This window comes from Corythoichthys intestinalis, chromosome 14 (genome assembly GCF_030265065.1).
Source record: "Corythoichthys intestinalis isolate RoL2023-P3 chromosome 14, ASM3026506v1, whole genome shotgun sequence".
Classification (NCBI taxonomy): domain Eukaryota; kingdom Metazoa; phylum Chordata; class Actinopteri; order Syngnathiformes; family Syngnathidae; genus Corythoichthys; species Corythoichthys intestinalis.
In genome coordinates this window covers 4,069,288-4,092,602 of record NC_080408.1, presented here as the reverse complement: position 1 = coordinate 4,092,602, position 23,315 = coordinate 4,069,288, and the positions used below count along the sequence as shown (strand labels likewise).

The 23,315-nt window shown below is 36.5% G+C and overlaps 2 protein-coding genes across 2 annotated transcripts in view; both read right to left on the bottom strand.

The window, feature by feature from the left end:
• Positions 1-23,315, bottom strand: part of slco5a1b (solute carrier organic anion transporter family member 5A1b) — a 102,920-nt gene that overhangs the window by 23,162 nt on the left and 56,443 nt on the right. Inside the window, exons 13-15 of the mRNA XM_057857830.1 lie at positions 12,185-12,397; positions 8,923-9,129; positions 51-198 (exon numbers count right to left, since the gene is read on the bottom strand). Of these exons, the coding sequence (XP_057713813.1) occupies positions 51-198; positions 8,923-9,129; positions 12,185-12,397 (568 nt within the window). The remainder of the gene's footprint in view (positions 1-50; positions 199-8,922; positions 9,130-12,184; positions 12,398-23,315) is intronic.
• Positions 1-23,315, bottom strand: part of LOC130930100 (nuclear receptor coactivator 2-like) — a 153,418-nt gene that overhangs the window by 109,320 nt on the left and 20,783 nt on the right. The window lies entirely within an intron of this gene.

The following is a 23,315-nucleotide window of genomic DNA, read 5'->3' as shown; positions in this document are numbered from 1 at the left end:
TTATGAATCGGTGCCATTGATGTTTTTTTGTTGTTGTTGTTTGGTCTTACAGGCTACCACGGCGAGCGACCGGTTCTTCTTGGCATTGCCGTCCTTCAGACCCGCTGTGCACGCGTTGGGCTCGGCCTGGTAGGCGCACAAGGCCTCCCACTCCTTCTCCAGGCGATTCTTGTTTTTTAAGTGGTCCTCCATGTACGACTGCAGGAAAACAAAAGGGAGAGAAACGTTTGTTTTTTCAGTATGTTTGAAAACTCAAGGACGAATACGGCGATTATTGCCAAATTTGTTTGGAAAATGAAACAGAATTTTGGGATAATGTGGTCAAATGTCACAGAGAGCTAAACCAATACAGGTCACTTAAACACTATGGATGGACATTAAACACTATGGACTTAAACACTAGATGGCACCACCAAGGGTGTGTCTTAGGGATGGTAACCTCTATAAACTACAGTATATGGTAAACATTAGCATTATATAGCATTTAAGCTAGTGGACTTTTGCAACGCAAGTTAGCAAATTGTTGAAAATATTAGCATTATATAGCATTTAAGCTAGCAAACTTTTGCTATGCAAGTTAGTCAATTGTTTTAAACATTAGCATTATGTACTGTAGCATTTAAGATAGCGGACGTATGCTGTGCAAGTTAGCTAATAGTTGAAAATATTAGCATTATATAGCATTTAAGCTAGCGGACCTTTGCTATGAAAATTAGCCAATTTTTGTAAATATTAGCATCATACAGTATTTAAGCGAGCGAACCTTTGCTATGCAAGTTAGCCAATTGTTTTAAATATTAGCACTACATAGCATTTATAATAGCAGACGTTTTCTATGCAAGTTAGCTAATTGTTGTAAATGTTAGCATTATATAGCATTTAAGCGAGCGGACGTCTGCTATGCAAGTTACTCAATTGTTGTAAATATTAGCAGTATATAGCATTTAAGCGAGCGGATGTAAGCTATGCAAGTTACCCAGTTGTTGTAAGTATTAGCATTATATAGCAATTGAGCTAGCAGACTTTTGCTACTCAAGTTAGGCAATTGTTGTAAACATTAGCATTATATAGCAATTAAGCTAACATACTTTGCAATGCAAGTTAGCTCATTGTTGTTAATATTTGCATTATATAGCATATAAGCTAGCGGACTTTTGCTACGCAAGTTAGCCAATTGTTATAAACATTAGCATTATATAGTGTTTAAGCTAGTGGAATTTTGCAATGCAAGTTAGCCTTTTTTGTAAATATTAGCATTATACAGTATTTAAGCTAGCGGACTTTTGCTATGAGAGTTAGCCAATTGTTTTAAACATTAGCATTATACAGTATTTAAGTTAGCGGACGTTTGCTATGCAAGTTAGCCAATTGTTTTAAACATTAGCATTATACAGTATTTAAGCTAGCGGACGTTTGTTATGCCTGTTAGCCAATTGTTGTAAACATTAGCATTATATAACATTTAAGCTAGAGGACCTTTGCTGTGCATTTAGCCAATTGTTGTAAACATTAGCGTTATAGAGCATTTAAGCTAGCAGACTTTTGCTAAGCAAGTTAGCCAATTGTTGTAAATGTTAGCATTATATAGCATTTAAGCGAGCGGACGTTTGCTATGGAAGTTACCCAATTGTTGTAAATATTAGCATTATATAGCATTTAAACAAGCGGACGTAAGCTACGCAAGTTAGCCAATTGTTGTAAATATTAGCATTATATAGCAATTAAGCTATCATACTTTGCAATCCAAGTTAGCTCATTGTTGTTAATATTTGCATTATATAGCATATAAGCTAGCGAACTTTTGCTATGCACGTTAGCCAATTGTTATAAACATTAGCATTATATAGCGTTTAAGCTAGTGGACTTTTGCAATGCAAGTTAGCCTTTTTTGTAAATATTAGCATTATACAGTATTTAAGCTGGCGGACTTTTGCTATGCGACTTAGCCAATTGTTTTAAACATTAGCATTATCCAGTATTTAAGTTAGCGGACGTTTGCTATGCAAGTTAGCCAATTGTTTTAAACATTAGCATTATACAGTATTTAAGCTAGCGGACATTTGTTATGCCAGTTAGCCAATTGTTGTAAACATTAGCATTATATAACATTTAAGCTAGAGGACCTTTGCTGTGCATTTAGCCAATTGTTTTAAATATTAGCATTATATAGCATTTGAGCTAGCAGACTTTTGTTATTCAAGTCAGCCAATTGTTGTAAACATTAGCATTATACAGCATTTCAGATAGCGGACTTTTGCTATGCAAGTTAGCCAGTTGTCGTAAATATTAGCATTTATAGCATTTAAACCAGGGGTCCCCACCAGTACCGGTCCCCGGCGCATTTGCTACCGGGCCGCACAGAAATAATAATTTATGAAGTTGCAATTGGCTAAGTTGCACAGCAAAAACAAGTGCGAACCAGATTGTTAAATTTACTTTATTTCTTACAATGTCCGTTTAGGGGCTCAAGTTTTCTGCCTATTAGAGCCGATCAAAATTGTTGATATGATTCAAAATGGCTGTCATCTTGTCCTGCAAAGTGCACATGCAAATTTAAATCCAAATTATTCATTGCCAATCAGATTTTACTTAATGGGTGTCATTTTAAAGTAATTTTAACACTGAATCAGCAGTATGTGAGATTAATTCCAGACATCTTTATGACGTGCTTTTATTTTGAAATGTTCACCGGAAGTAAGTTCACTAAACCACTAACCATAACCATAAGTGCACTAATCTTTTATTTTCGTCATGCATGTGACGTTAGTTCTCGATTTCATGTTTGAAGTGTCACCTTTTAACTGCAAGTTTGCCTTTTGGAGAAGACTGCCAATGTTTTATAGCAGGCTAAAGTGGTTAGTACATTGTCTTTTTTCGAATTAGCCTCAACGTAGCAATGTTTAATATAGATTTGTGAGGTACAATAAGGTACTGTTTATGCGACAAAAAAAAAAAAAAAAACACTAAAAAAACGACTGGAGACAAAATGGTGGACGAGACTGTGGCGAAATCGCGTAAGTCGAGGATGTCGTAAACCGGGGACAACTTGTACTCTTACAATCAGGTAACTGGGTAACTCTATAACTTTTTGGGAGAAGTCATCTGTGACTTTAACTAATTACTTTTTTTTTAAAGTAAGATTACCAACACTGATTGTCACACTCCTAGAATGTCTGCATCTTAGAGTTTTTTTTAGTCTGTGGTTAAAGGTGTTTTTTCTTTGTCCCTTTCTGATAGTAAAACCCCCAATCTGACAATGTAACACACCTTCTAGCATCCGATCACCCCACACCCGCCCACAGCCACTCTAATGCCAGAGTAATAGGGTTTTGCGGCGGCCTAAAGGGATTACTGCAATCCAATCAGGAGGTGCTGAGATCACCATGTGTCGTGCAAACACTCAATAAACCCCTTGGGGGGAGGGGCTTGGAGCTAATAACGCACATACAGAAGGCACCGTCAAAGCATCTGGAAGGAAACCCGAATGAGATGTGATCAAAAGGTAGACCTTGCTATTCATTGGAAGGTTTCTTCTGAAGCAGGGCTTTCAGAGTACTCATCTTGTTGCCCACATTGTAGTTATTGTTTTCTTTGGAAGGGCATTATGTCTTCCAACTAAGGTTGCCGTCATTAATTGACAAATTGGCAACTAATCGAAGTACATGCAAGTACACATGTATTGCGTACTTGCATGTATTTTTCACAAAAGTATACAATCTTGTAGGAAAATAGACGCAAGTATATGTACTTGTAGTACAAGTAAACCCAACTATACATACAGTGGGACAAATAAGTATTTAGTCAACCACCAATTGTGCAAGTTCTCCTTGAAAAGATTAGAGAGGCCTGTAATTGTCCACATGGGTAAACCTCAACCACGAGAGACAGAATGTGGGGAAAAAAACAGAAAATCACATTGTTTGATTTTCAAAGAATTTATTTAAATTAGAGTGGAAAATAAGTATTTGTCACCTACAAACAATCAAGATTTCTGGCTGTCAAAGAGGTCTAACTTCTTCTAACGAGGTCTAACGAAGCTCCACTCGTTACCTGCATTAATGGCACCTGTTTTAACTCATTATCGGTATAAAACACACCTGTCCACAACCTCAGTCAGTCACACTCCAAACTCCACTATGGCCAAGACCAAAGAGCCGTCGAAGGACACCAGAGACAAAATTGTAGACCTGCACCAGGCTGGGAAGACTGAATCTGCAATAGATAAATCGCTTGGTGTAAAGAAATCAACTGTGGGAGCAATCATTACAAAATGGAAGACATACAAGACCAATGATAATCTCCCTTGATCTGGGGCTCCATGCAAGATCTCAGCCCGTGGCGTCAAAATGATAACAAGAACGGTGTGCAAAAATCCCAGAACCACACGGGGGGACCTCGAGAATGACCTCCAGAGAGCTGGGACCACAGTAACAAAGGCTACTATCATTAAAACAATGCGCCGCCTGGGACTCAAATCCTGCACTGCCAGACGTGTCCCCCTGCTGAAACCAGTACACGTCCAGGCCCGTCTGCGGTTCGCTAGAGAGCATTTGGATGATCCAGAAGAGGACTGAGAGAATGTGTTATGGTCAGATGAAACCAAAAGAGAACTTTTTGGTAGAAACACAGCGAACCGCAGACGGGCCTGGATGTGTACTTTCTTCAGCTGGGGGACACGTCTGGTAGTGCAGGATTTGAGTCCCTAGCGGCGCATTGTGTTACTGATAGTAGCCTTTGTTACTGTGGTCCCAGCTCTCTGTAGGTCATTCTCTAGGTTCCCCCGTGTGGTTCTGGGGATTTTTGCTCAACGTTCTTGTTATCATTATGACGCCGGGGTGAGATCTTGCATGGAGCCCCAGATCGAGGGAGATTATCAGTGGTCTTGTATGTCTTCCATTTTCTAATAATTGCTCCCACAGTTGATTTCTTTAGACCAAGCGTTTTACCTATTGCAGATTCATTCTTCCCAGCCTGGTGCAGTTCTACAATTTTGTCTCTGGTGTCCTTCGACAGCTCTTTGCTCTTGGCCATAGTGGAGTTTGGAGTATGACTGACTGAGGTTGTGGACAGGTGTCTTTTTTTACCAATAAGGAGTTCAAACAGGTGCAATTAATATAGGTAACGAGTGGAGCCTTGTTAGACCTCGTTAGAAGATGTTAGACCTCTTTGACAGCCAGAAATCTTGCATGATTGTAGGTGACCAAATACTTATTTTCCACTCTAATTTGGAAAGAAATTCTTTAAATATCAAACAATGTGATTTTCTGTTTTTTTTTTTCCCCACATTCTGTCTCTCATGGTTGAGGTTTACCCATGTTGACAATTACATGCCTCTCTAATCTTTTCAAGCAGGAGAACTTGCACAATTGGTGGTTGACTAAATACTTATTTGCCCCACTGTATGTACTTATGTGCAAGCAGACATATTTGTAGTACAAGTACAGACAATTACACATACTCGTAGTATAAATACACGTACCGCATACAAACCACATACTTGTAGGAACACTACACACTATATACTGTACATACTTGTAGTACAAGTAAATGCAAGTACATATACTTGTTGTACAAGTAAACACATATATGCACATATATAGGTACATGTAGTCCAAGTACAAGCAAGTACACAAACTTGTAGTACAAGTACAAATACTTGTATTACATGTGCTTGTTGTACTAGTACACACCACTTCACTTGTAGTATTAATACACACAACTACATGTGCTTGGTGTACAAGTACACACAAGTACATGTACTTTACATGTACTTGTTGTACAAGTACATATAAGTGCATGTACATGTAGTACAAGTACACGCATGTACACACACTATTAGTACATGAAACTACACATACCTGTAGTCCAGTGCACAAGTATACACAAGGACACAAACTTGCAGTACATGTACACTTACTTGTACTGCAGGTACATGTACATGTTGTACAAGTACACACAAGCATACAAACTTGCAGTACAAGTAAACATACCTGTACTACAAGTACATGTGCTTGTTGTACAAGTACACATCGTTATAGTAAAAGTACAAGCAAGTACACATACTTGTAGGACAAGGACAATTAATTAATAGTAAATTTACTTTTATTAAAAGTGCACATACATAAGTACACGTTGATTTAATACACGCAAATTCCTCATTCTCTTTCGGCCCTTTCCAGTTCCAATTGGTTTGGACGTCAATCACCGTCAATGGCAGCTCTCCACTTAATAAAACAAAACCACCATGACACCTTCCTCGATAATAAATGCGGACGCCACCTCGAGACGGCCCCCGTGAGGACCGCCGACTTCCATGTCGTCCCTCTGCTTTTTAATTTGAAGCAGCTTATCTTATGTTAATGTACAACTGGCTCTCATGTGACCCCCGCCGTCCCGCCCGCCGTCCCGCATTCCCCCCACATCCTCTCCGCCTGTGTCTTAAGAGGATTAGTGGACTCTCTCTATAAAGCACATTATCTTGTCCTTTGTTGCCGCCCGGGCAAGTGTTGGAGATTATACTCGGTGCAGATTAGCCCCCCGTGTTTTTTTGGGTGCGTTTTGTTTGCGCTTTGCCAGCTGCGGCGCCATCTTGCGCGGGTCAAGTACGCCGTCCAGTCATTGTGTTTGGGACGTGGCGACAGGTTAGCGTCAACATTCTTGCCTTTCCGTTAAGTTAGGTACATTTCAATGTTAGTTTCCACAGTATGGGCTCAATATTGAAATGTTATGCTTTTATTTTGACATTTTGAAGACAATTTTGAAATGGAATTGGGTAAATGGTTTAGTGTTGGTTCACTTCAACTGATAAAAAAAATGATTTAAAAAAAATAGGCCATAAATCGCCTCAAAATGGAAATAGTGTGCTTTTATTTTGAAATTTTGAAGACAATTTGAAATTGGAATGAGATAAATGGGATAATGTTCGAACACTAACTTGTCACAAAAATGTAAGATGAGTGAATGAATAATGTTAAATTTTTCAATATTAAAATGTTATGCTTTTATTTTGAAATTTGGAAGACAATTCAGAATTGGAATGAGATCAAGGGTATAATGTTGGAACACTAAAACTCGTCAAAAAAATGTAAAATAAATAAATAATGTTCAATTTTTCAATATTGAAATGTTATGCTTTTATTTTGAAATTTTGAAGACAATTTGGAATTGGAATAAGATAAAGGGTTTAATGTTGGAACACTAACTGGTCAAAAATGTAATAATAATAATAACAGTAATAATGGTAAAGTTTTCAATACTGAAATTTCATGCTTTTATTTTGAAATTTTGAAGACAATTTGGAATTAGATAAAGGGTATGATGTTGGAACACTATCTCGACAGAAAATGCTAATTTAAAATAAGGTACATTTTTCAATATTTAAATGTTATGCTTTTATTTTGAAATTTTAAAGACAACAATTTGGAATTCGAATGACATGAACAGTTTCCAATCGGGACACGTCAACTGGTCAAGAATATTTAAAATTTAGAGGTAAATTCCCTCAAAATTAAAATTTTCTGCTTTTATTTTGAAAAATGAAGACAATTTGGAATTGGAATGAGATCAAGGGTATAATGTTGGAACACTAACTTGTCAAAAAATGTAAAATAAATAAATAATAATAATTTTTCAACATTGAAATGTTATGCTTTTATTTTGAAATTTTGAAGACAATTCGGAATTGGAATGAGATCAAGGGTATAATGTTGGAACACTAGTCAAAAAATTGTAAAAAATAAATAATGATAAATTTTTCAATATTGAAATGTTATGCTTTTATTTTGAATTTTCAAGACGATTTGGAATTGGAATAAGATAAAGGGTTTAATGTTGGAACACTAACTGGTCAAAAATGTAAAAATAATAATAATAATAATAATAATGGTAAATTTTTCAATACTGAAATGTCATGCTTTTATTTTGAAATTTTAAAGACGAATTGGAATTGGAATCAGATAAACACTAGAAAGAGAAAGAGAAACACTAACTCGACAGAAAATGTTAATTTAAAATAAGGTACATTTTTCAATATTCAAATGTTATGCTTTTATTTTGAAATTTTAAAGACAACAATTTGGAATTCGAATGACATGAACAGTTTCAAATCGGGACACGTCAACTGGTCAAGAATATTTAGAATTTAGAGGTAAATTCCCTCAAAATTATAATTTTCTGCTTTTATTTAGAAAAATTGAAGACAATTTGGAATTAGAATGAGATAAAGAGTTTGATGTTGGAACACGAACCCGACAGAAAATGTTAATTTAAAATAAGGTACATTTTTCAAAAATTAAATGTTATGCTTTTATTTTGGAATTTTAAAGACAACAATTTGGAATTCGAATGACATGAACAGTTTCAAATCAGGACACGTCAAGAAAATGTAAAATTTAGAGGCAAATTCGCTCAAAATTAAAATTTTCTGCTTTTATTTTGAAAAATGAAGACAATTTGGAATTGGAATGAGATAAAGAGTTTGATGTTGGAACACTAACCCGTCAAAAAAATGTTTAAAAAAAAAAAAAAAAAAAGTTACATTTTTCAATGTTATGCTTTTATTTTGAAGCTTGGAAGACAACAATTTGGAATTGGAGTGAGATAGAGGGTGGTTAAAGTTGGGTCAATAACTAGTCAAAAGATGTAAAAAGAAGAATAAAAGTAGGAGTAAATTTGCTAAGTATTGAAATGTTATGCTTTTATTTTGACATTTTTACAATAATTTGGAATTTGAATGACATGAACAGTTTTAAATTGGGACACGTCAACGGGTCAAGAAAATGTAAAAATTAGAGGTCAATTCCCTCAAAATTGAAATGTTATGCTTTTATTCTGAACTTTTGAAGACAATTTGAAATTGGAAAGAGATGAAAAGTTTCGAATGGAACTGGTTAAAAAAATGTAAAAATGAAGCGAATGATTTACCAGGATCATGTGGCCGGTGGAGATGTCCATGTTGGGCTGAGCGGGCTCCTCGCTCCAGGACGAAAGGCTACTCCGGGCCGAAGGGCTGACGGCCGAAGCGCCGCCCCCTCCGTCGCTGAACTGCGAAGACACGCTGTTGATGCGGGACGAGCTCGGCTCCGGACGCTCCGCCGGCGGCTTGACCGACATGCGCTGACGGCATAACTCCTGCAAGAGGGGTTAGCTTAGCATTAGCGACAAACAGCCAGGTGACGTTAACCTTTCTGATGTTGAACAGAGGCTGCCGTGTTAACTTTTGATTTGATTCAACGTTGAAATGATTAAAAAGGTAAAAAATTGCAAATATTTTGCTTTGAGTCATTACAAAGATCACCTGCTTCATAAAGGAATGCAGAAATCTGAAAATATTTACTGTTTAAATATATTTTTTGTATTTTAAAGTATAAAACTGTACCAAAAAAATGTTTAAAATACAAAACTACACAAAACTGACAAAAATATATTATTTTATATAATAGAAATATTTTTTGTATTGTAAACTTTAAAAAAAGAAAAAAATATATACATCATATAATAAAAATATTTTTCTTTCAATTTTTAACTTTAAAAATATATTTTAAAAGTTTTTTTTTTTTAATTAAAATGATACAAAACTAACAAAAACTATATACGTATTTAATGAAAATATATTTTTGTATTTTTAACTTTCAAAATGTACAAAAAATGAAAATGTAAGGTTGAAGGTTTAAGCCCTTGTTGCCTAAATTTCCATTTAACTCTTTCAGTGCCATTCCACAATGCTAGACGTCCAATTGAGTGGTGTCCAATCATCCTTCAATTCTAAGTACACGTACTTGTAATACAAGTACACGTACTTGTAGTTTAAGTACACGCAAAAACACATACTTGTAGCACAAGAACACACAAATACATGTTCTTGTACAATTACATATTAAAACATGTACTTGTAGAACTAGAAATCGCATGTACATATACTTGTAATACAAGAAGACGCAAGTATATATACTTGTAATACAACGTACATCCTAGTATACATACTTATAAGTAAACATATGGACATGTAGTCCACACTGGTCCCTTTGCAGAAAAACAGCCCCAAAGCATGATGTTTCCACCCCCATGTTTCACAGTGGGTATGGTGTTCTTCGGATGCAATTCAGTATTCTTTCTCCTCCAAACACGAGAACTTGTGTTTCTACCAAAAAGTTCTATTTTGTTTTTTTGACCATAACACATTCTCCCAGTCCTCTTTTGGATCATCCAAATGCTCTCTAGTGAACCGCAGACGGGCCTGGACGTGTACTGGCTTCGTCACGTCTGGCAGTGCAGGATTTGAGTCCCTGGTGGCGCATTGTGTTACTGATAGTAGCCTTTGTTACTGTGGTCCCAGCTCTCTGCACGTCATTCACTAGGTCCCCCCGTGTGGTTCTGGGATTTTTGCTCACCGTTCTTGTTATCATTTTGACGCCACGGGGTGAGATCTTGCATGGAGCCCCAGATCGAGGGAGATTATCAGTGGTCTTGTATGTCTTCCATTTTCTAATAATTGCTCCCACAGTTGATTTCTTTACACCAAGCGTTTTACCTATTGCAGATTCAGTCTTCCCCGCCTGGTCCTGGTCGACAATTTTGTCTCTGGTGTCCTTCGACAGCTCTTTGGTCTTGGCCATAGTGGAGTTTGGAGTGTGACTGACTGAGGTTGTGGACAGGTGTCTTTTATCCCGATAATGAGTTAAAACAGGTGCCATTAATACAGGTAACCAGTGGAGCCTCGTTAGACCTCGTTAGAAGAAGTTAGACCTCTTTGACAGCCAGAAATCTTGCTTGTTTGTAGGTGACCAAATACTTATTTTCCGCTCTAATTTGGAAATATATTCTTTAAAAATCAAACAATGTGTGTGACGGCCCTGGTAATTTTCTGAGATTCTTCCAGTCAGCTGATCGTCGCCTCCACCAGCTGGCTGCTTCCCCTCCCACTGTGATGACAGCTGATCGACGCAGGATGGACCGACGACGTCACCATCGCTGATTGGCCACGGGAAAAGGCGCCAAGCTTTTAAACCTGCCGCTGTCAACGCTCTAGGAGGTCGCATTTGACAGCATTCTGCCGCGGTCCTCCTCGCCAGCTATTTGCTCGCCATTCACTCTCGTTTGCATTTGATCGCTACTTTGATACACTCCCGCTTTTTTCGGTGAGGTCTTTTGTGTTTATTCGTTATTGGATCGTTTTTGTTCACCACTGTAAATAAGAGCACTGAAGCAAGTAAGGGTAAGTCGCCATTTCTGTTCAACCCGTTTTTTCCTGTTTTGTATAGAGTAGGAAGTTAGGTTAGCAGCTGTCTTTTCTTTGTTCCTTTTACATGATCAGGGTTTAGTTAGCGGGTGGGGTTTAAGTGTAGTTCCTTTTGTTTGTTGTTTTGGCCTGGGCTTACCCTGAAGTCACGCTTGGTCGGGATTCTGTACATATTCATTGCGAGTTTGATTGTTGTGTAAATAAATTTGTGTCCACTCGTACATTTGTATGGCTTGTTTTATGTTACGCCCTTCGCGAGCCGTCCTTGGGACGTAACAATGTGATTTTCTGTTTTTTTTTTCCACATTCTGTCTCTCACGGTTGAGGTTTACCCATGTTGACAATTACAGGTCTCTGTAATCTTTTTAAGTAGGAGAACTTGCACAATTGGTGGTTGACTAAATACTTATTTGCCCCACTGTAGGTACACATACTTTTAGTACACGAGACTACACATACCTGTAGTACAAGTACACGCAAGTACATGTACTTGTTGTACAACTACACACAGGTACAACTACAAGTAGAAGTACACCTCCTTATAGTAAAAGTACACATACTTGTAGTACAATTATAAGCAAGTACACATACTTGAAGTACAAGGACACACAAGTACACGTACTTCTAGTAAAATTACACACAACTACATTTACTTTTATAACATGTTTCCATTATTGCACGTTCATGTAGTACATATACACGCAAATTCCTCATTTGCTCTCAGCCCTTCCCAGTTCCAATTGGTCCGGACAAACAAAATTACCAAGCAACCTTGCTCGATAAATAAAAGTGGATGCCACATCGAGACGGCCCCCCAAGGACCACCAACTTCCATTTCATCCCTCTGCTTTTGAATTTTAAACAGCATCTTATCTTAATGTTTTGCTAGCTCCTGTGTGACATCATCCCGCCTGTCTTCCCGCCCACCATTGAAGCACGTATGCTTACCTGGTAGGCGGCGGTGGCATCCTGGCCGGCGTCCGCTCCCAGGTTGGTGAGTTTCTCCTTGAGCTTGTGGTGCGAGCGGTGTCGGAGGCAGTAGCTGACACTGGATAACAGCAGTACCAAGACGATGCACAAGATAGAAGCCACTGTCAGGGCCAGGAACTTGGTGGACTCAGCCTGACTGTACTTGCCCGGGATGGCCAGGATCTCGTTGCCCTGGAACAAAACACGATGATTTTCATTAGTAACCAGATAGCATAAGATCTATAAGTCCGACTTTTCTTTGTCCTGGGCCATGTAGCCACCTTGTAGTCTATGTATTCTATTCTATGTCCTATGTTGCTTTCCTGCCTTTATACCAACTGGGGGAGCAGTTACCAACCAACACAAAAGCTACAATGACTTCCTGCGAGTTCTTTTTAGCCAAGCTAGGTGCACATAAACCTAGCTTCAAATCTAACATCGTGCTTTACTCATTGTCTTGTTTAGCTTTAAAAAGTAGCTGTTTTTACATGAACCACACCGTAACTTTTTCAAATGACCACTTACAACATTCAAACTAAGGAAACAGATGAAGAATTGACTGATCAGATTTAAAGGGCAAGTTCAGAATTTTTGCTAGCAAGCACCATTGACTCACGCTAGCTTAGCCACTCCGGAGCCCTGCAACTAACAAACTGCACGGAATTTGTTGAAACCAACTCCATCGACTAATTAAAATCCAGCAAACTGGAAAATTAAGCTTAATGTCAAAAATTCTCAACTAACCCCTAAATGTTATCTCAAAAATTAATACTGGTCGCCAATGAGCAATAGACTTCCAATCCACTCAAGCTCCCAAATGGATTGGACATTTAAAAGATCATTAGAAATTATAATAACTGTTTTTCACTCATTCATTTACTTTTATTTGAAGAAAACGAAATATTTTCTTGTAATTTTATTCAATAAAAAATACATTTTGATTAAAAATTAAAAACAAATAATGTTATCTGGTTTTAAAGAGGTTTTATTTTATTAATTTAGATATATATCTATTAAAATATTTTTTTAAGTACAGTATATAGTATATAGTAAGTATGTATTTCATTTTATTGAGGGGGGTAAAACAAAACTGCTTTAATTTATTGACATTTTTTAATTTAAAAAAGACTGTAAATAACCTATTTTAAATATTTACTTTTTAATTTAATTGATTTGAATTTCTTAATTTAAAAAAAAGAACATGAATAATTTTTAATATTAATATTACAATTTAAAAATTGGGGGAAAATCAAAATATTCTCTGTATATTTAAATTAAAAAATATTATCTACAGTATGTTTTTTTTTTTTAAACTGTTTTTATTTCATTAATACATCATTAAAACATTTTTTAAAATACATATACTGTAGTAAGTATGTATTTCATTTTTTAAAGGGGGTTAAAAATGCTTGTATTTAATTTATTTACATTTTTTAATTAAAAAAGACTGTAAATAACCTCTTTTTTAAATATTTATTTTCTAATTTGAAAGATTTATACATTTAAATATTCTCTATATTTTTTCCAATTATCTTTACAAAGGGGGAAAACTGGATACTTACTTTTAATTTTATTCATTTTATTTATCTAAAAAATGTATATTTTGAATAAATTGAAAACAAAATATCGATGTATTTTTTAAATTTTCTATTCATTAAAAAAATATTAAATATTTTAAAAGTATGTATAGAAAGTTTATATTTTAGTTTAATTGATTTAAAATTTTTTGATTAAAAAAAAAGAACATTAATAATTTTTAATATTAATATTCCAATATGAAAATTGGGGGAAAATCTAAATATTCTCTATATATTTAAATCAAAAAATATTATCTATGTTTTTTAAAAATGGTTTTTATTTCATTAATTTAATATATATAAATTTTTTATTCTTTTTTAAATATCCATATTATGTATGTATTTCTTTTTTTAAAAGGGATAAAAAATGTTTTCATTTCATCTATTTACATTTTTTAATTTAAAAAATACTGTAAATAACCTCTTTTTAACTATTTATTTTCCAATTTAAAAAAGGGGGAAAAATGTAAATATTTTGTGTGTTTTTTTATTTTATTTTTTCAATTTTCTTTGAGAAAAAGGGGGATAAACAGTAAAAAAAATTTTTTTACTTATTTTATTAAAAACTATTTTTGAACAAAAATTAAAAACAAAAAATATTATATCTGTATTTTGAAATGTTTTTTATTTATTAAAAAAATATATATATGTATCAAAGTACTTTTTAAAATATATACAGAATGTATATTTTTTTAAGGGTTAGGCAAAAGACCCTTTTTTATTTTAATTTATTCACGTTTTTTTATTTTAAAAAAAATAAAAATAAAATTTAAAAAAAAGCATGATTAACCTCGTTTTGAATATTAGTTTTCCAATTTAAAAAAAAAAAAATATTCTCTATATATTTAAATTTTTAAAAAATTATTTTTTTTCAATTTTCTTAAAAATAGGGCGCGGGAACTTTTTTTTTTTTGGGTTTTTTTTTTTTTTGCTTTCAAGCAAAACAAATTGCACACTTTCCACACAAAATGAGAGTTTGAAACTGTCTTCAAGACATTATTTGCTCACTCATTGGCCGCCATTGACAGTGATAGACATCCAAACTCTTTGGTCAGAGAAGGCCTGGTGAGACCAAAGAGATTGGACGTCTATCGCGGTCAACGCAACAGTAAAAAAACAGATCTCGAACCAACAGAACTAGCACCTATCTCCTTTTTAATCTTGAACGAGTGGCGCGTTCAATACAAACAATCAAGTCTGCTACATGAGCTTCGATCAATAAATATCGATGAGTGCACACCTCTGTCTCGGAGGGTGACTCATTGCCATGTCGCTGATTTAAAAAAAAATCTCACCGGTAGACAGAAAGAAAGATAGGCCTGGAAGTAAAATGAAACTTTTTCTTATTATTTAGGGCATCCGCAGACAGTCCTTCCAATTTTCGAGGCATTTACAGGTCACTTTCTGTTGAGTTTGAGTCACTGCCATAGGCAGAGTTTGACTTTAGGGGCAGGGGGGGGCACAACATGTCGATGACCCAAAAACGCAGTGTCAGCAATAAAATTAACTTACGGTCCAAGAATATTTATAATAATAAATTGACAATGAGCGTTTTTTGTTTCCCATCATTCTTGAGGGGAATTCTAAATCAGGCTGCTTAGGCAATACTTTTTGCCAAGATCGTCATCCATTGAATACGGTGCGCCCGACGGTGTCGTGCCAATGTAGTTACCCCTGTAAAAAATTGTATTCCTTGGGCGGAGCCATATGGAGGTAGATTTGTGTCTTTATTATTCAATTTTTTAAAAAAGCTGCTTCAAAAAAAAAAAAAAAAAAAAAAAAGTTGATTTAATTAAAATGTACATTTTCAATCAAAAAAAGTCGATTCAATCCAACAAAAAAAAAAACAAAAAAAAAAAAAATGAATGCAAAAATAAATTTGAAACTCAAAAAAATGCATGTGAAAGCTATTTTTCTTTGATTTTTTTTTTTTTTTTTTTTGATTGAAGCAACTTTTTGATTGAAGTAATGTTGATTTGTGTTCGGGCAACATTTTGGCTATGACGTTTTAGTCTTTATTATTCAATCAAAATATAAGTTGCTTCAGAAAAAATATATTTTCAAAAAGAAAAATCACTTCAATCAAAAGAAAGAAAAATTTCAATCATAGAAAAAAAATTGGAGATTGAAAAGTTTGCATTTGAACACTTCATTTTTCATTGAAAAAGTTTTCTTTAATTGAAGAAATCCTTTTTGTGTTTGGGCCATATTATGGGTAGGACATTTGTGTCGAAATCATTCAATCCCCAAAAAGATGCTTTAATCAAAAAAAAAATTTTTTTTTCATTTAGAGAAAAAATCATTTGAAAAAAAAAGTTGACCTCCGCTAATTTTTTAAAAAAAATTATATGCAAAGCAAATGACCGTCTAAAGTGCTAGTCACATGATCGGTTCAAAAAATAATTTGGACCCATTATGAAAAAATTTTTGTTTGGTTTATGTCATTTGTTTTTGTTGCAGTTTTATTGCTTTACATACATATATATATATAATATAGGAAGGTCAATTTCATGCAATGACACTTTTCGGCCACCGGGGGGGCCAGCCACCCTGGCCCCCCCTTTAAAATCCCCTTAAAAACAGGTCGCCTCCTGTTCTATAATCAATAATCAACAGGAAATGACCCATAGATGCCCCAAAATAAACAGGAAGTGACCCAGAAATGCCCCAAAATCAACAGGCCTATTCAGTCAAAATAGAATGGATGTCTATCACGCAGGCATTTTGGCAGGAGGGGAGAGAGAGGAAAGAGTTAAATGCGCGGGAAGGGGTGCGCTACGGCACCAGCATCGCAGCTGCCGTGCTGGCTGTCAATCAAACGTACGTGTCAATCATTCTGCCCAGACTGAATTGATCATTGAATTAAAGGTTGACGTTGAATAATTCTTCCGCGTTAAATTTCGACCACCATCTGGATGGCCCCATCCCCGCCAAAATAAAATCGGTTGGTTTTCAGGATGAAATGAGGAAGAGTGCGAAGAATGAAAAGAAGTGGCGAGATCCTCCATTGTCCATCTGCTCGCCATTGTGCTCGCGGCCCGTCCAAAAGGATTGGACGTCTGTCTGTAGCAAGGCGGGAGCATTCGTTCATTCGCTGTCGTAACTCCTACTTGAAACAGATTGGACGTCTATGGCCGTCAGTGGGAGCCAATGCCAGGCAACGAGTTCATTATGGGGCATTTCAGGTCATTTTCTGTTGATTTTGAGTCACTTCCTATTCATTTGGGGCATTTCAGGTCACTTCCTGTTGATTTTAGTTTACTGAACAAGAAGTTGACCTGGGAATGTCCCCAAATGAATAGGAAGTGACTCAAAATCAACAGGAAGTCACCTGTATATGCCCACTTCACACGGATTGGACGCCAACGGCAAGCAATGAGTTTAATTATGCGGGCATATCAGGTCATTGGCTGTTGATGTCCAGTCACTTCCTGTTGATTTTGTTATTTCTGGGTCACTTCCTGTTGATTTTGGGGCATCTGTGGGTGCTTTCCCGTTGATTATGGATTATAGAATAGGGAAGTGACCCGAGAATCTCCTCAAATGTTCATTTTGGGCCACTTCTTGTTCATTTGGGGAGGATTTCAGGTTGACTTTTTGTTCTTATTGGGTTACGTCCTGTTGATTTGAGGCCTAGGCTCACTTCCTGTTCATATTGGGCCACCTACTGTTGATTTTGGGGGATTGCAGGTTGACTTTTTGTTACTACTGGGTCACTTCCTGTTGATTTTGGGGGTTTAGGGGTCACTTCCTGTTCATATTGGGCCACTTCCTGTTCATTTTGAGGCCTTTTGGGCTCACTTCATGTTCATGTTGGGCCACTTCCCTTTTACTTTAAGGCCTTTTGGGCTCACTTTCTGTTCATATTGGGTCACTTCCTGTTGATTTTGGCGGGTTTGTGTTCAATTGTTGTTTCTTTTGGGTCACTTCCTGTTGATTTTGGGGGTTTGGGGTTCACTTCCTGTTTATATTGGGTCACTTCCTGTTTATTTTGACGCCTTTTGGGCTCACTTCCTGTTCATGTTGGGCCAATTCCTGTTTACTTTGAGGCCTTTTGGGCTCACTTTCTATTCATATTGGGTCACTTCCTGTTGATTTTGGCGGGTTTGAGTTCACTTGTTGTTCATATTGGATCACTTCCTGTTGATTTTGGGGGTTTGGGGTTCACTTCCTGTTTATAATGGGTCACTTCCTGTTTATTTTGAGGACTTTTGGGCTCACTTGTTGTTCATATTGGGTCACTTCCTGTTGATTTTGGGGGTTTGGGGTTCACTTCCTGTTTATATCGGGTCACTTCCTGTTTATTTTGAGGCCTTTTTGGCTCACTTGTTGTTCATATTGGGTCACTTCCTGTTGATTTTGACGGATTTGTGTTCAATTGTTGTTTCTATTGGGTCACTTCCTGTGGATTTTGGGGGTTTGGGGTTCACTTCCTGTTTATATTGGGTCACTTCCTGTTTATTTTGAGGCCTTTTGGGCTCACTTCCTGTTCATGTTGGGCCACTTCCCTTTTACTTTAAGGCCTTTTGGGCTCACTTCCTGTTCATATTGGGCCACTTCCTGTTCATTTTGAGGCCTTTTGGGCTCACTTCCTGTTCATGTTGGGCCACTTCCCTTTTACTTTAAGGCCTTTGGGGCTCACTTTCTGTTCATATTGGGTCACTTCCTGTTGATTTTGGCGGGTTTGTGTTCAATTGTTGTTTCTATTGGGTCACTTCCTGTTGATTTTGGGGGTTTGGGGTTCACTTCCTGTTTATATTGGGTCACTTCCTGTTTATTTTTAGGCCTTTTGGGCTCACTTCCTGTTCATGTTGGGTCACTTCCTGTTTATTTTGAGGCCTTTTGGGCTCACTTCCTGTTCATGTTGGGCCACTTCCCTTTTACTTTAAGGCCTTTTGGGCTCACTTCCTGTTCATATTGGGCCACTTCCTGTTCATTTTGAGGCCTTTTGGCCTCACTTCCTGTTCATGTTGGGCCACTTCCCTTTTACTTTAAGGCCTTTGGGGCTCACTTTCTGTTCATATTGGGTCACTTCCTGTCGATTTTGGCGGGTTTGTGTTCACTTGTTGTTCATATTGCGTCACTTCCTGTTGATTTGGGGGCATTTCAGGTTTACTTCCTGTTCATATTGGGTGACTTCCTGTTGATTTGGGGCTTTTGGGACACTTCCTATTTATATTGGGTCACTTCCTGTTGACTTTGAGCCCTTTGGGATCACTTCCTATTGATTTGGGGGCATCTTGGGTTGACTTCCTATTCATATTGGGTCATTTCCTGTTCTTTTGGGGGCCTGATGGGTTCACTTCCTGTTCATATTGGGTCACTTCCGGTTGATTTTGAGGCCTTTCAGGTTCACTTCCTGTTCATATTGGGTCACTTCCTATTAATTTTGGGGCATTTCAGGCTCACTTCTTGTTCATATTGGGTCACTTCCTGTTGATTTGGGGCTTTTGGGACACTTCCTATTTATATTGGGTCACTTCCTGTTGACTTTGAGCCCTTTGGGTTCACTTCCTATTGATTTAGGGGCATTTTGGGTTGACTTCCTATTCATATTGGGTCATTTCCTGTTCTTTTGGGGGCCTGTTGGGTTCACTTCCTGTTCATATTGGGTCACTTCCTGTTAATTTTGAGGCCTTTCAGGTTCACATCCTGTTCATATTGGGTCACTTCCTATTAATTTTGGGGATTTCGGTTCACTTCCTGTTCAAAGTGAGTCATGTCCTGTCGATGTTGGGGGTTCACTTCCTATTCATATTCAGTCACTTCCTGTTAAATGTGGGGGTTTTGGGTTCACTTCCTGTTTCAAGTGAGTCACTTCCTGTTGATGTTGGGGGTTTGGAGTTCCCTTCCTATTCATATTGGGTCACTTCCTGTTGATTTGGGGGCATTTCGGGTTCACTTCTTTTTCATGTTGGCTCACTTCCTGTTGATTTTAGGGGTTTTGGGTTTTCTTCCTGTTCATATCGGGTCACTTCCTGTTTAGTTTGAGACCTTTTGGGCTCACTTCCTGTTCATATTGGGTGACTCCCTGTTCATTTTAGGTCACTTCCTGTTGATTTGGGGGAATTTTTAGTTCACTTCCTGTTCATATTGGGTCCTGCTGATTCTGAGGCCTTTCGGGCTCACTTCCTGTTAATATTGGGTCACTTCCTATTGATGCGGGGGGATTTCAGGTTTACTTTTATTTCATATTGGAACAGTTCATGTTGGTTATGGGGATTTCGGGTTCACTTCCTGTTCTTTTTGGGTCGCTTCCTGTTGATTTGGGGGGATTTCAGGTTGACCTTTTGAGTGCACTTAATAATCGAGCTCGTTCAACAGGTCAAAACTTAAATTCCCCCTAAATTTTATTTGCACTGTGCTTTTATTTTGAAGGTTCTAAACCAACATTGGATTTTTTTTGACGAAACAGTTAAAATGTGGGATCGTTTCATTGGTCAAAAACGTAAAAATTTGAAGTACCATCAATTTTAACTGTGTGCTTTTATTTTGATTTTTTTTTAGGAAATTTGGAATAGGAATGATCCGAATGGTTGAAAGTTGGGACAGTACAAATGGTAAAAAAAAAAATGGAAACGTAGGTTAATTTCTCAAAACCCGAAATATGTTATGCTTTTATTTTGAAATCTGTAATGTTGGCGATCTAAGCAGTTCATAGTTAAGATCGTTCAACAGGTCAAAATTGTAAATTCTTCCTAAATTTGATTTGTAATGTGCTTTTATTTTATTTTGTACATTGCCTCCAAATTTAAATTCTATGCTTTTATTTTGAAGATTTTAAACCAACATTGGAATTTTTTTTGACAAATTTGGGATAACTTAATTACACCCCAAAAATGGAAACGTAGGCAAATTCCCTTAAACCTGAAATGTTCTGCTTTTATTTTGAAATCTGCAATATTGGTGATCTAAGCAGTTAATAGTTAACATTGTTCAACAGGTCAACAAACGAAATTCTTCCTAAATTGGATTTGTAATCTGCTTCTATTTTGAAGTACATTGCCTTCGCATTTAAATTGTATGCTTTTAATTTGAAATTTTGGACAAAATTTGGAATAGGAATGATCTTAATGGTTCAAAGTCGGGACAGTACAATTGGTCAAAAAATGGAAACGTAGATAAGTGCTTCCTAAATTTTATTAATAATATGTTTTTATTTTGAAGTATGTTGCTTCCAAATTTAAATTGTTTGCTTTTGTTTTGAAATGTTGGAAAAAATTGGAATAGGAATGATCTGAATGGTTGAAAGTTGGGACAGTACAATTGGTAAAAAAAAAAAAAAAAAAAAGGAAATCTAGATAAATTCCCCAAAACCTGACATGTTATGCTTTTATTTTGAAATCTGCAATAATGGTGATCTTAGCAGTTAAGATCACTCAACAGGTCAAAACTCTAAATTCTTTCTAAATTGGATTTGTAACCTGCTTTTATTTTGAAGCACATTCCCTCCAAATTTCAATTGTATGCTTTTATTTTGAAATTTTGGGGGAAAAAATTGGAATAGGAATGATCTGAAAGGTTGAAAGTTGGGTCAGTACAATTGGTAAAAAAAAATGGAAATATAGGTTAATTCCATAAAACCTGAAATGTTATGCTTTTATTTTGAAATCTGCAATAACGGTGATCTTAGCAGTTAATAGTTAAGATCACTCTACAGGTCAGAAATCTAAATTCTTTCTAAATTGGATTTGTAACCTGCTTTTATTTTGAAGTACATTCCCTCCAAATTTCAATTGTATGCTTTTATTTTGACATTTTGGAAAAAAATTGGAATAGGGATGATCTGAAAGGTTGAAAGATGGGACAGTACAATTGGTAAAAAAAAAATGGAAATATAGGTTGATTCCATAAAACCTGAAATCTTATGCTTTTATTTTGAAATCTGCAATAACGGCGATCTTAGCAGTTAAGAGATAAGATCACTCTACAGGTCAGAAATCTAAATTCCTCCCAAATTTGATATGTAATATGCTTTTGTGTTGAAGTACATTCCCTCCAAATTTAAATAGTATTCGTAATATGCTTTTATGTTGAAGTACATTCCCTCCAAATTGAAATAGTATTCTTTTATTTTGAAGGTTTCAAACCAACATTTGAAGTTTTTGTCAAAACAGTTCAAATTTCTTATAGTTTAATTGGTCAAAAACATAAAAATTTGCAGTACATTTATATTGTTAGCTTTTATTTTGAAAATTTGGACAAAATTTGGAATAGGAATGATCTGAATGTTTAAAAGTTGAGGCAGTTTATCACAAAAAAAAGTGGGGAATGAGAGTTAAATCCTCATAAAAAAAAAAAAAAAAAACTAAAAAAAAAACAATGTTGATTATTATTATTACATTTTAATTGCTTGATTGAAAAAAAATGTTGTTTTTTGACTTTTAAACAGAATGTTCACTTATATGGACCAATCTTTTAAGAAAGATTACTCCAAAAATATGGACGTGAGTATATTTCAATTAGACAGATTTCCACCGTGCTTCAGCATCCGACAAAAATCATCCCGGAAAAATAAAACCGCCACATATTTCAACTTCCTCTCTTTCCCAATCAACTTTTTCGATACGTATGCGCTCTGAAACGGAATCAATAATTACCAGGATGCGGCCATATTTCCGAAGGCGACGGCGAGGAGGCGAGCGGAAAGCGCCTGCCTCTCGGTCCTCCTCGTCCTCCTTTTCACGCGCGTCACGGCAGGAATGAAAAATGTCATTTTCCCTTCGGATTTCCCCCGACGCGTCGAGGATGAAGAGCGACGGATGAAGAGTCTTTCTTCACTACAAAGTGCACAAGTGCGGGAGGGGGGTCCTCCTTTTATTCCTAGCCCCGCCCTCCCATCCTCGCCCGTCTCCCGCACATGTCACCCCCTCCCCGCCCCGGTCGCCATGGTGACGGCTCCACATGTTGCCGACAGGAGGAGGAGGATGACGAAAAAAAGAGGAGCGCGTTCGTTTCCACCGTCATCGCAAATGTTTGCCGGTCCGTCAAAACTCCTGCACGTGTTCCGACAGTTTTGAATGCAAAAAAAACACAAAAAAGAATGGAAAAAAAATTGAAATCATTATCATTTTACACAAAACTCAAAAAATGGGCTGAACAAAAATATTGGCACCGTTTGAAAAATCATGTGATGCTTCTCAAATTTGTGTAATTAACAGCACCTGTTACTTACCTGTGGCACATAACAGGTGGTAGCAACAACTAAATCACACTTGTAGCCAGTTAAAATGGATTAAAGTTGACTGAACATCTGTCCTGTGTCCTTGTGTGTACCACATTGAGCATGGAGAAAAGAAAGAAGACCAAAAAACTGTCTGAGGACTTGAGAAGCGAAATTTTGAGGAAGCACGGGCAATCTCAAGGGTACAAGTCCATCTCCAAAGTCCTGAATGTTCCTGTGTCTACCGTGCGAAGTGTCATCAGTAAGTCAAAAGTCCATGGCACTGTGGCTAACTTCCCTAATGTGGACGGAAAAGAAAAATTAACGAGAGATTTCAACGAAAGATTGTGCGGATGGTGGCTAAAGAACC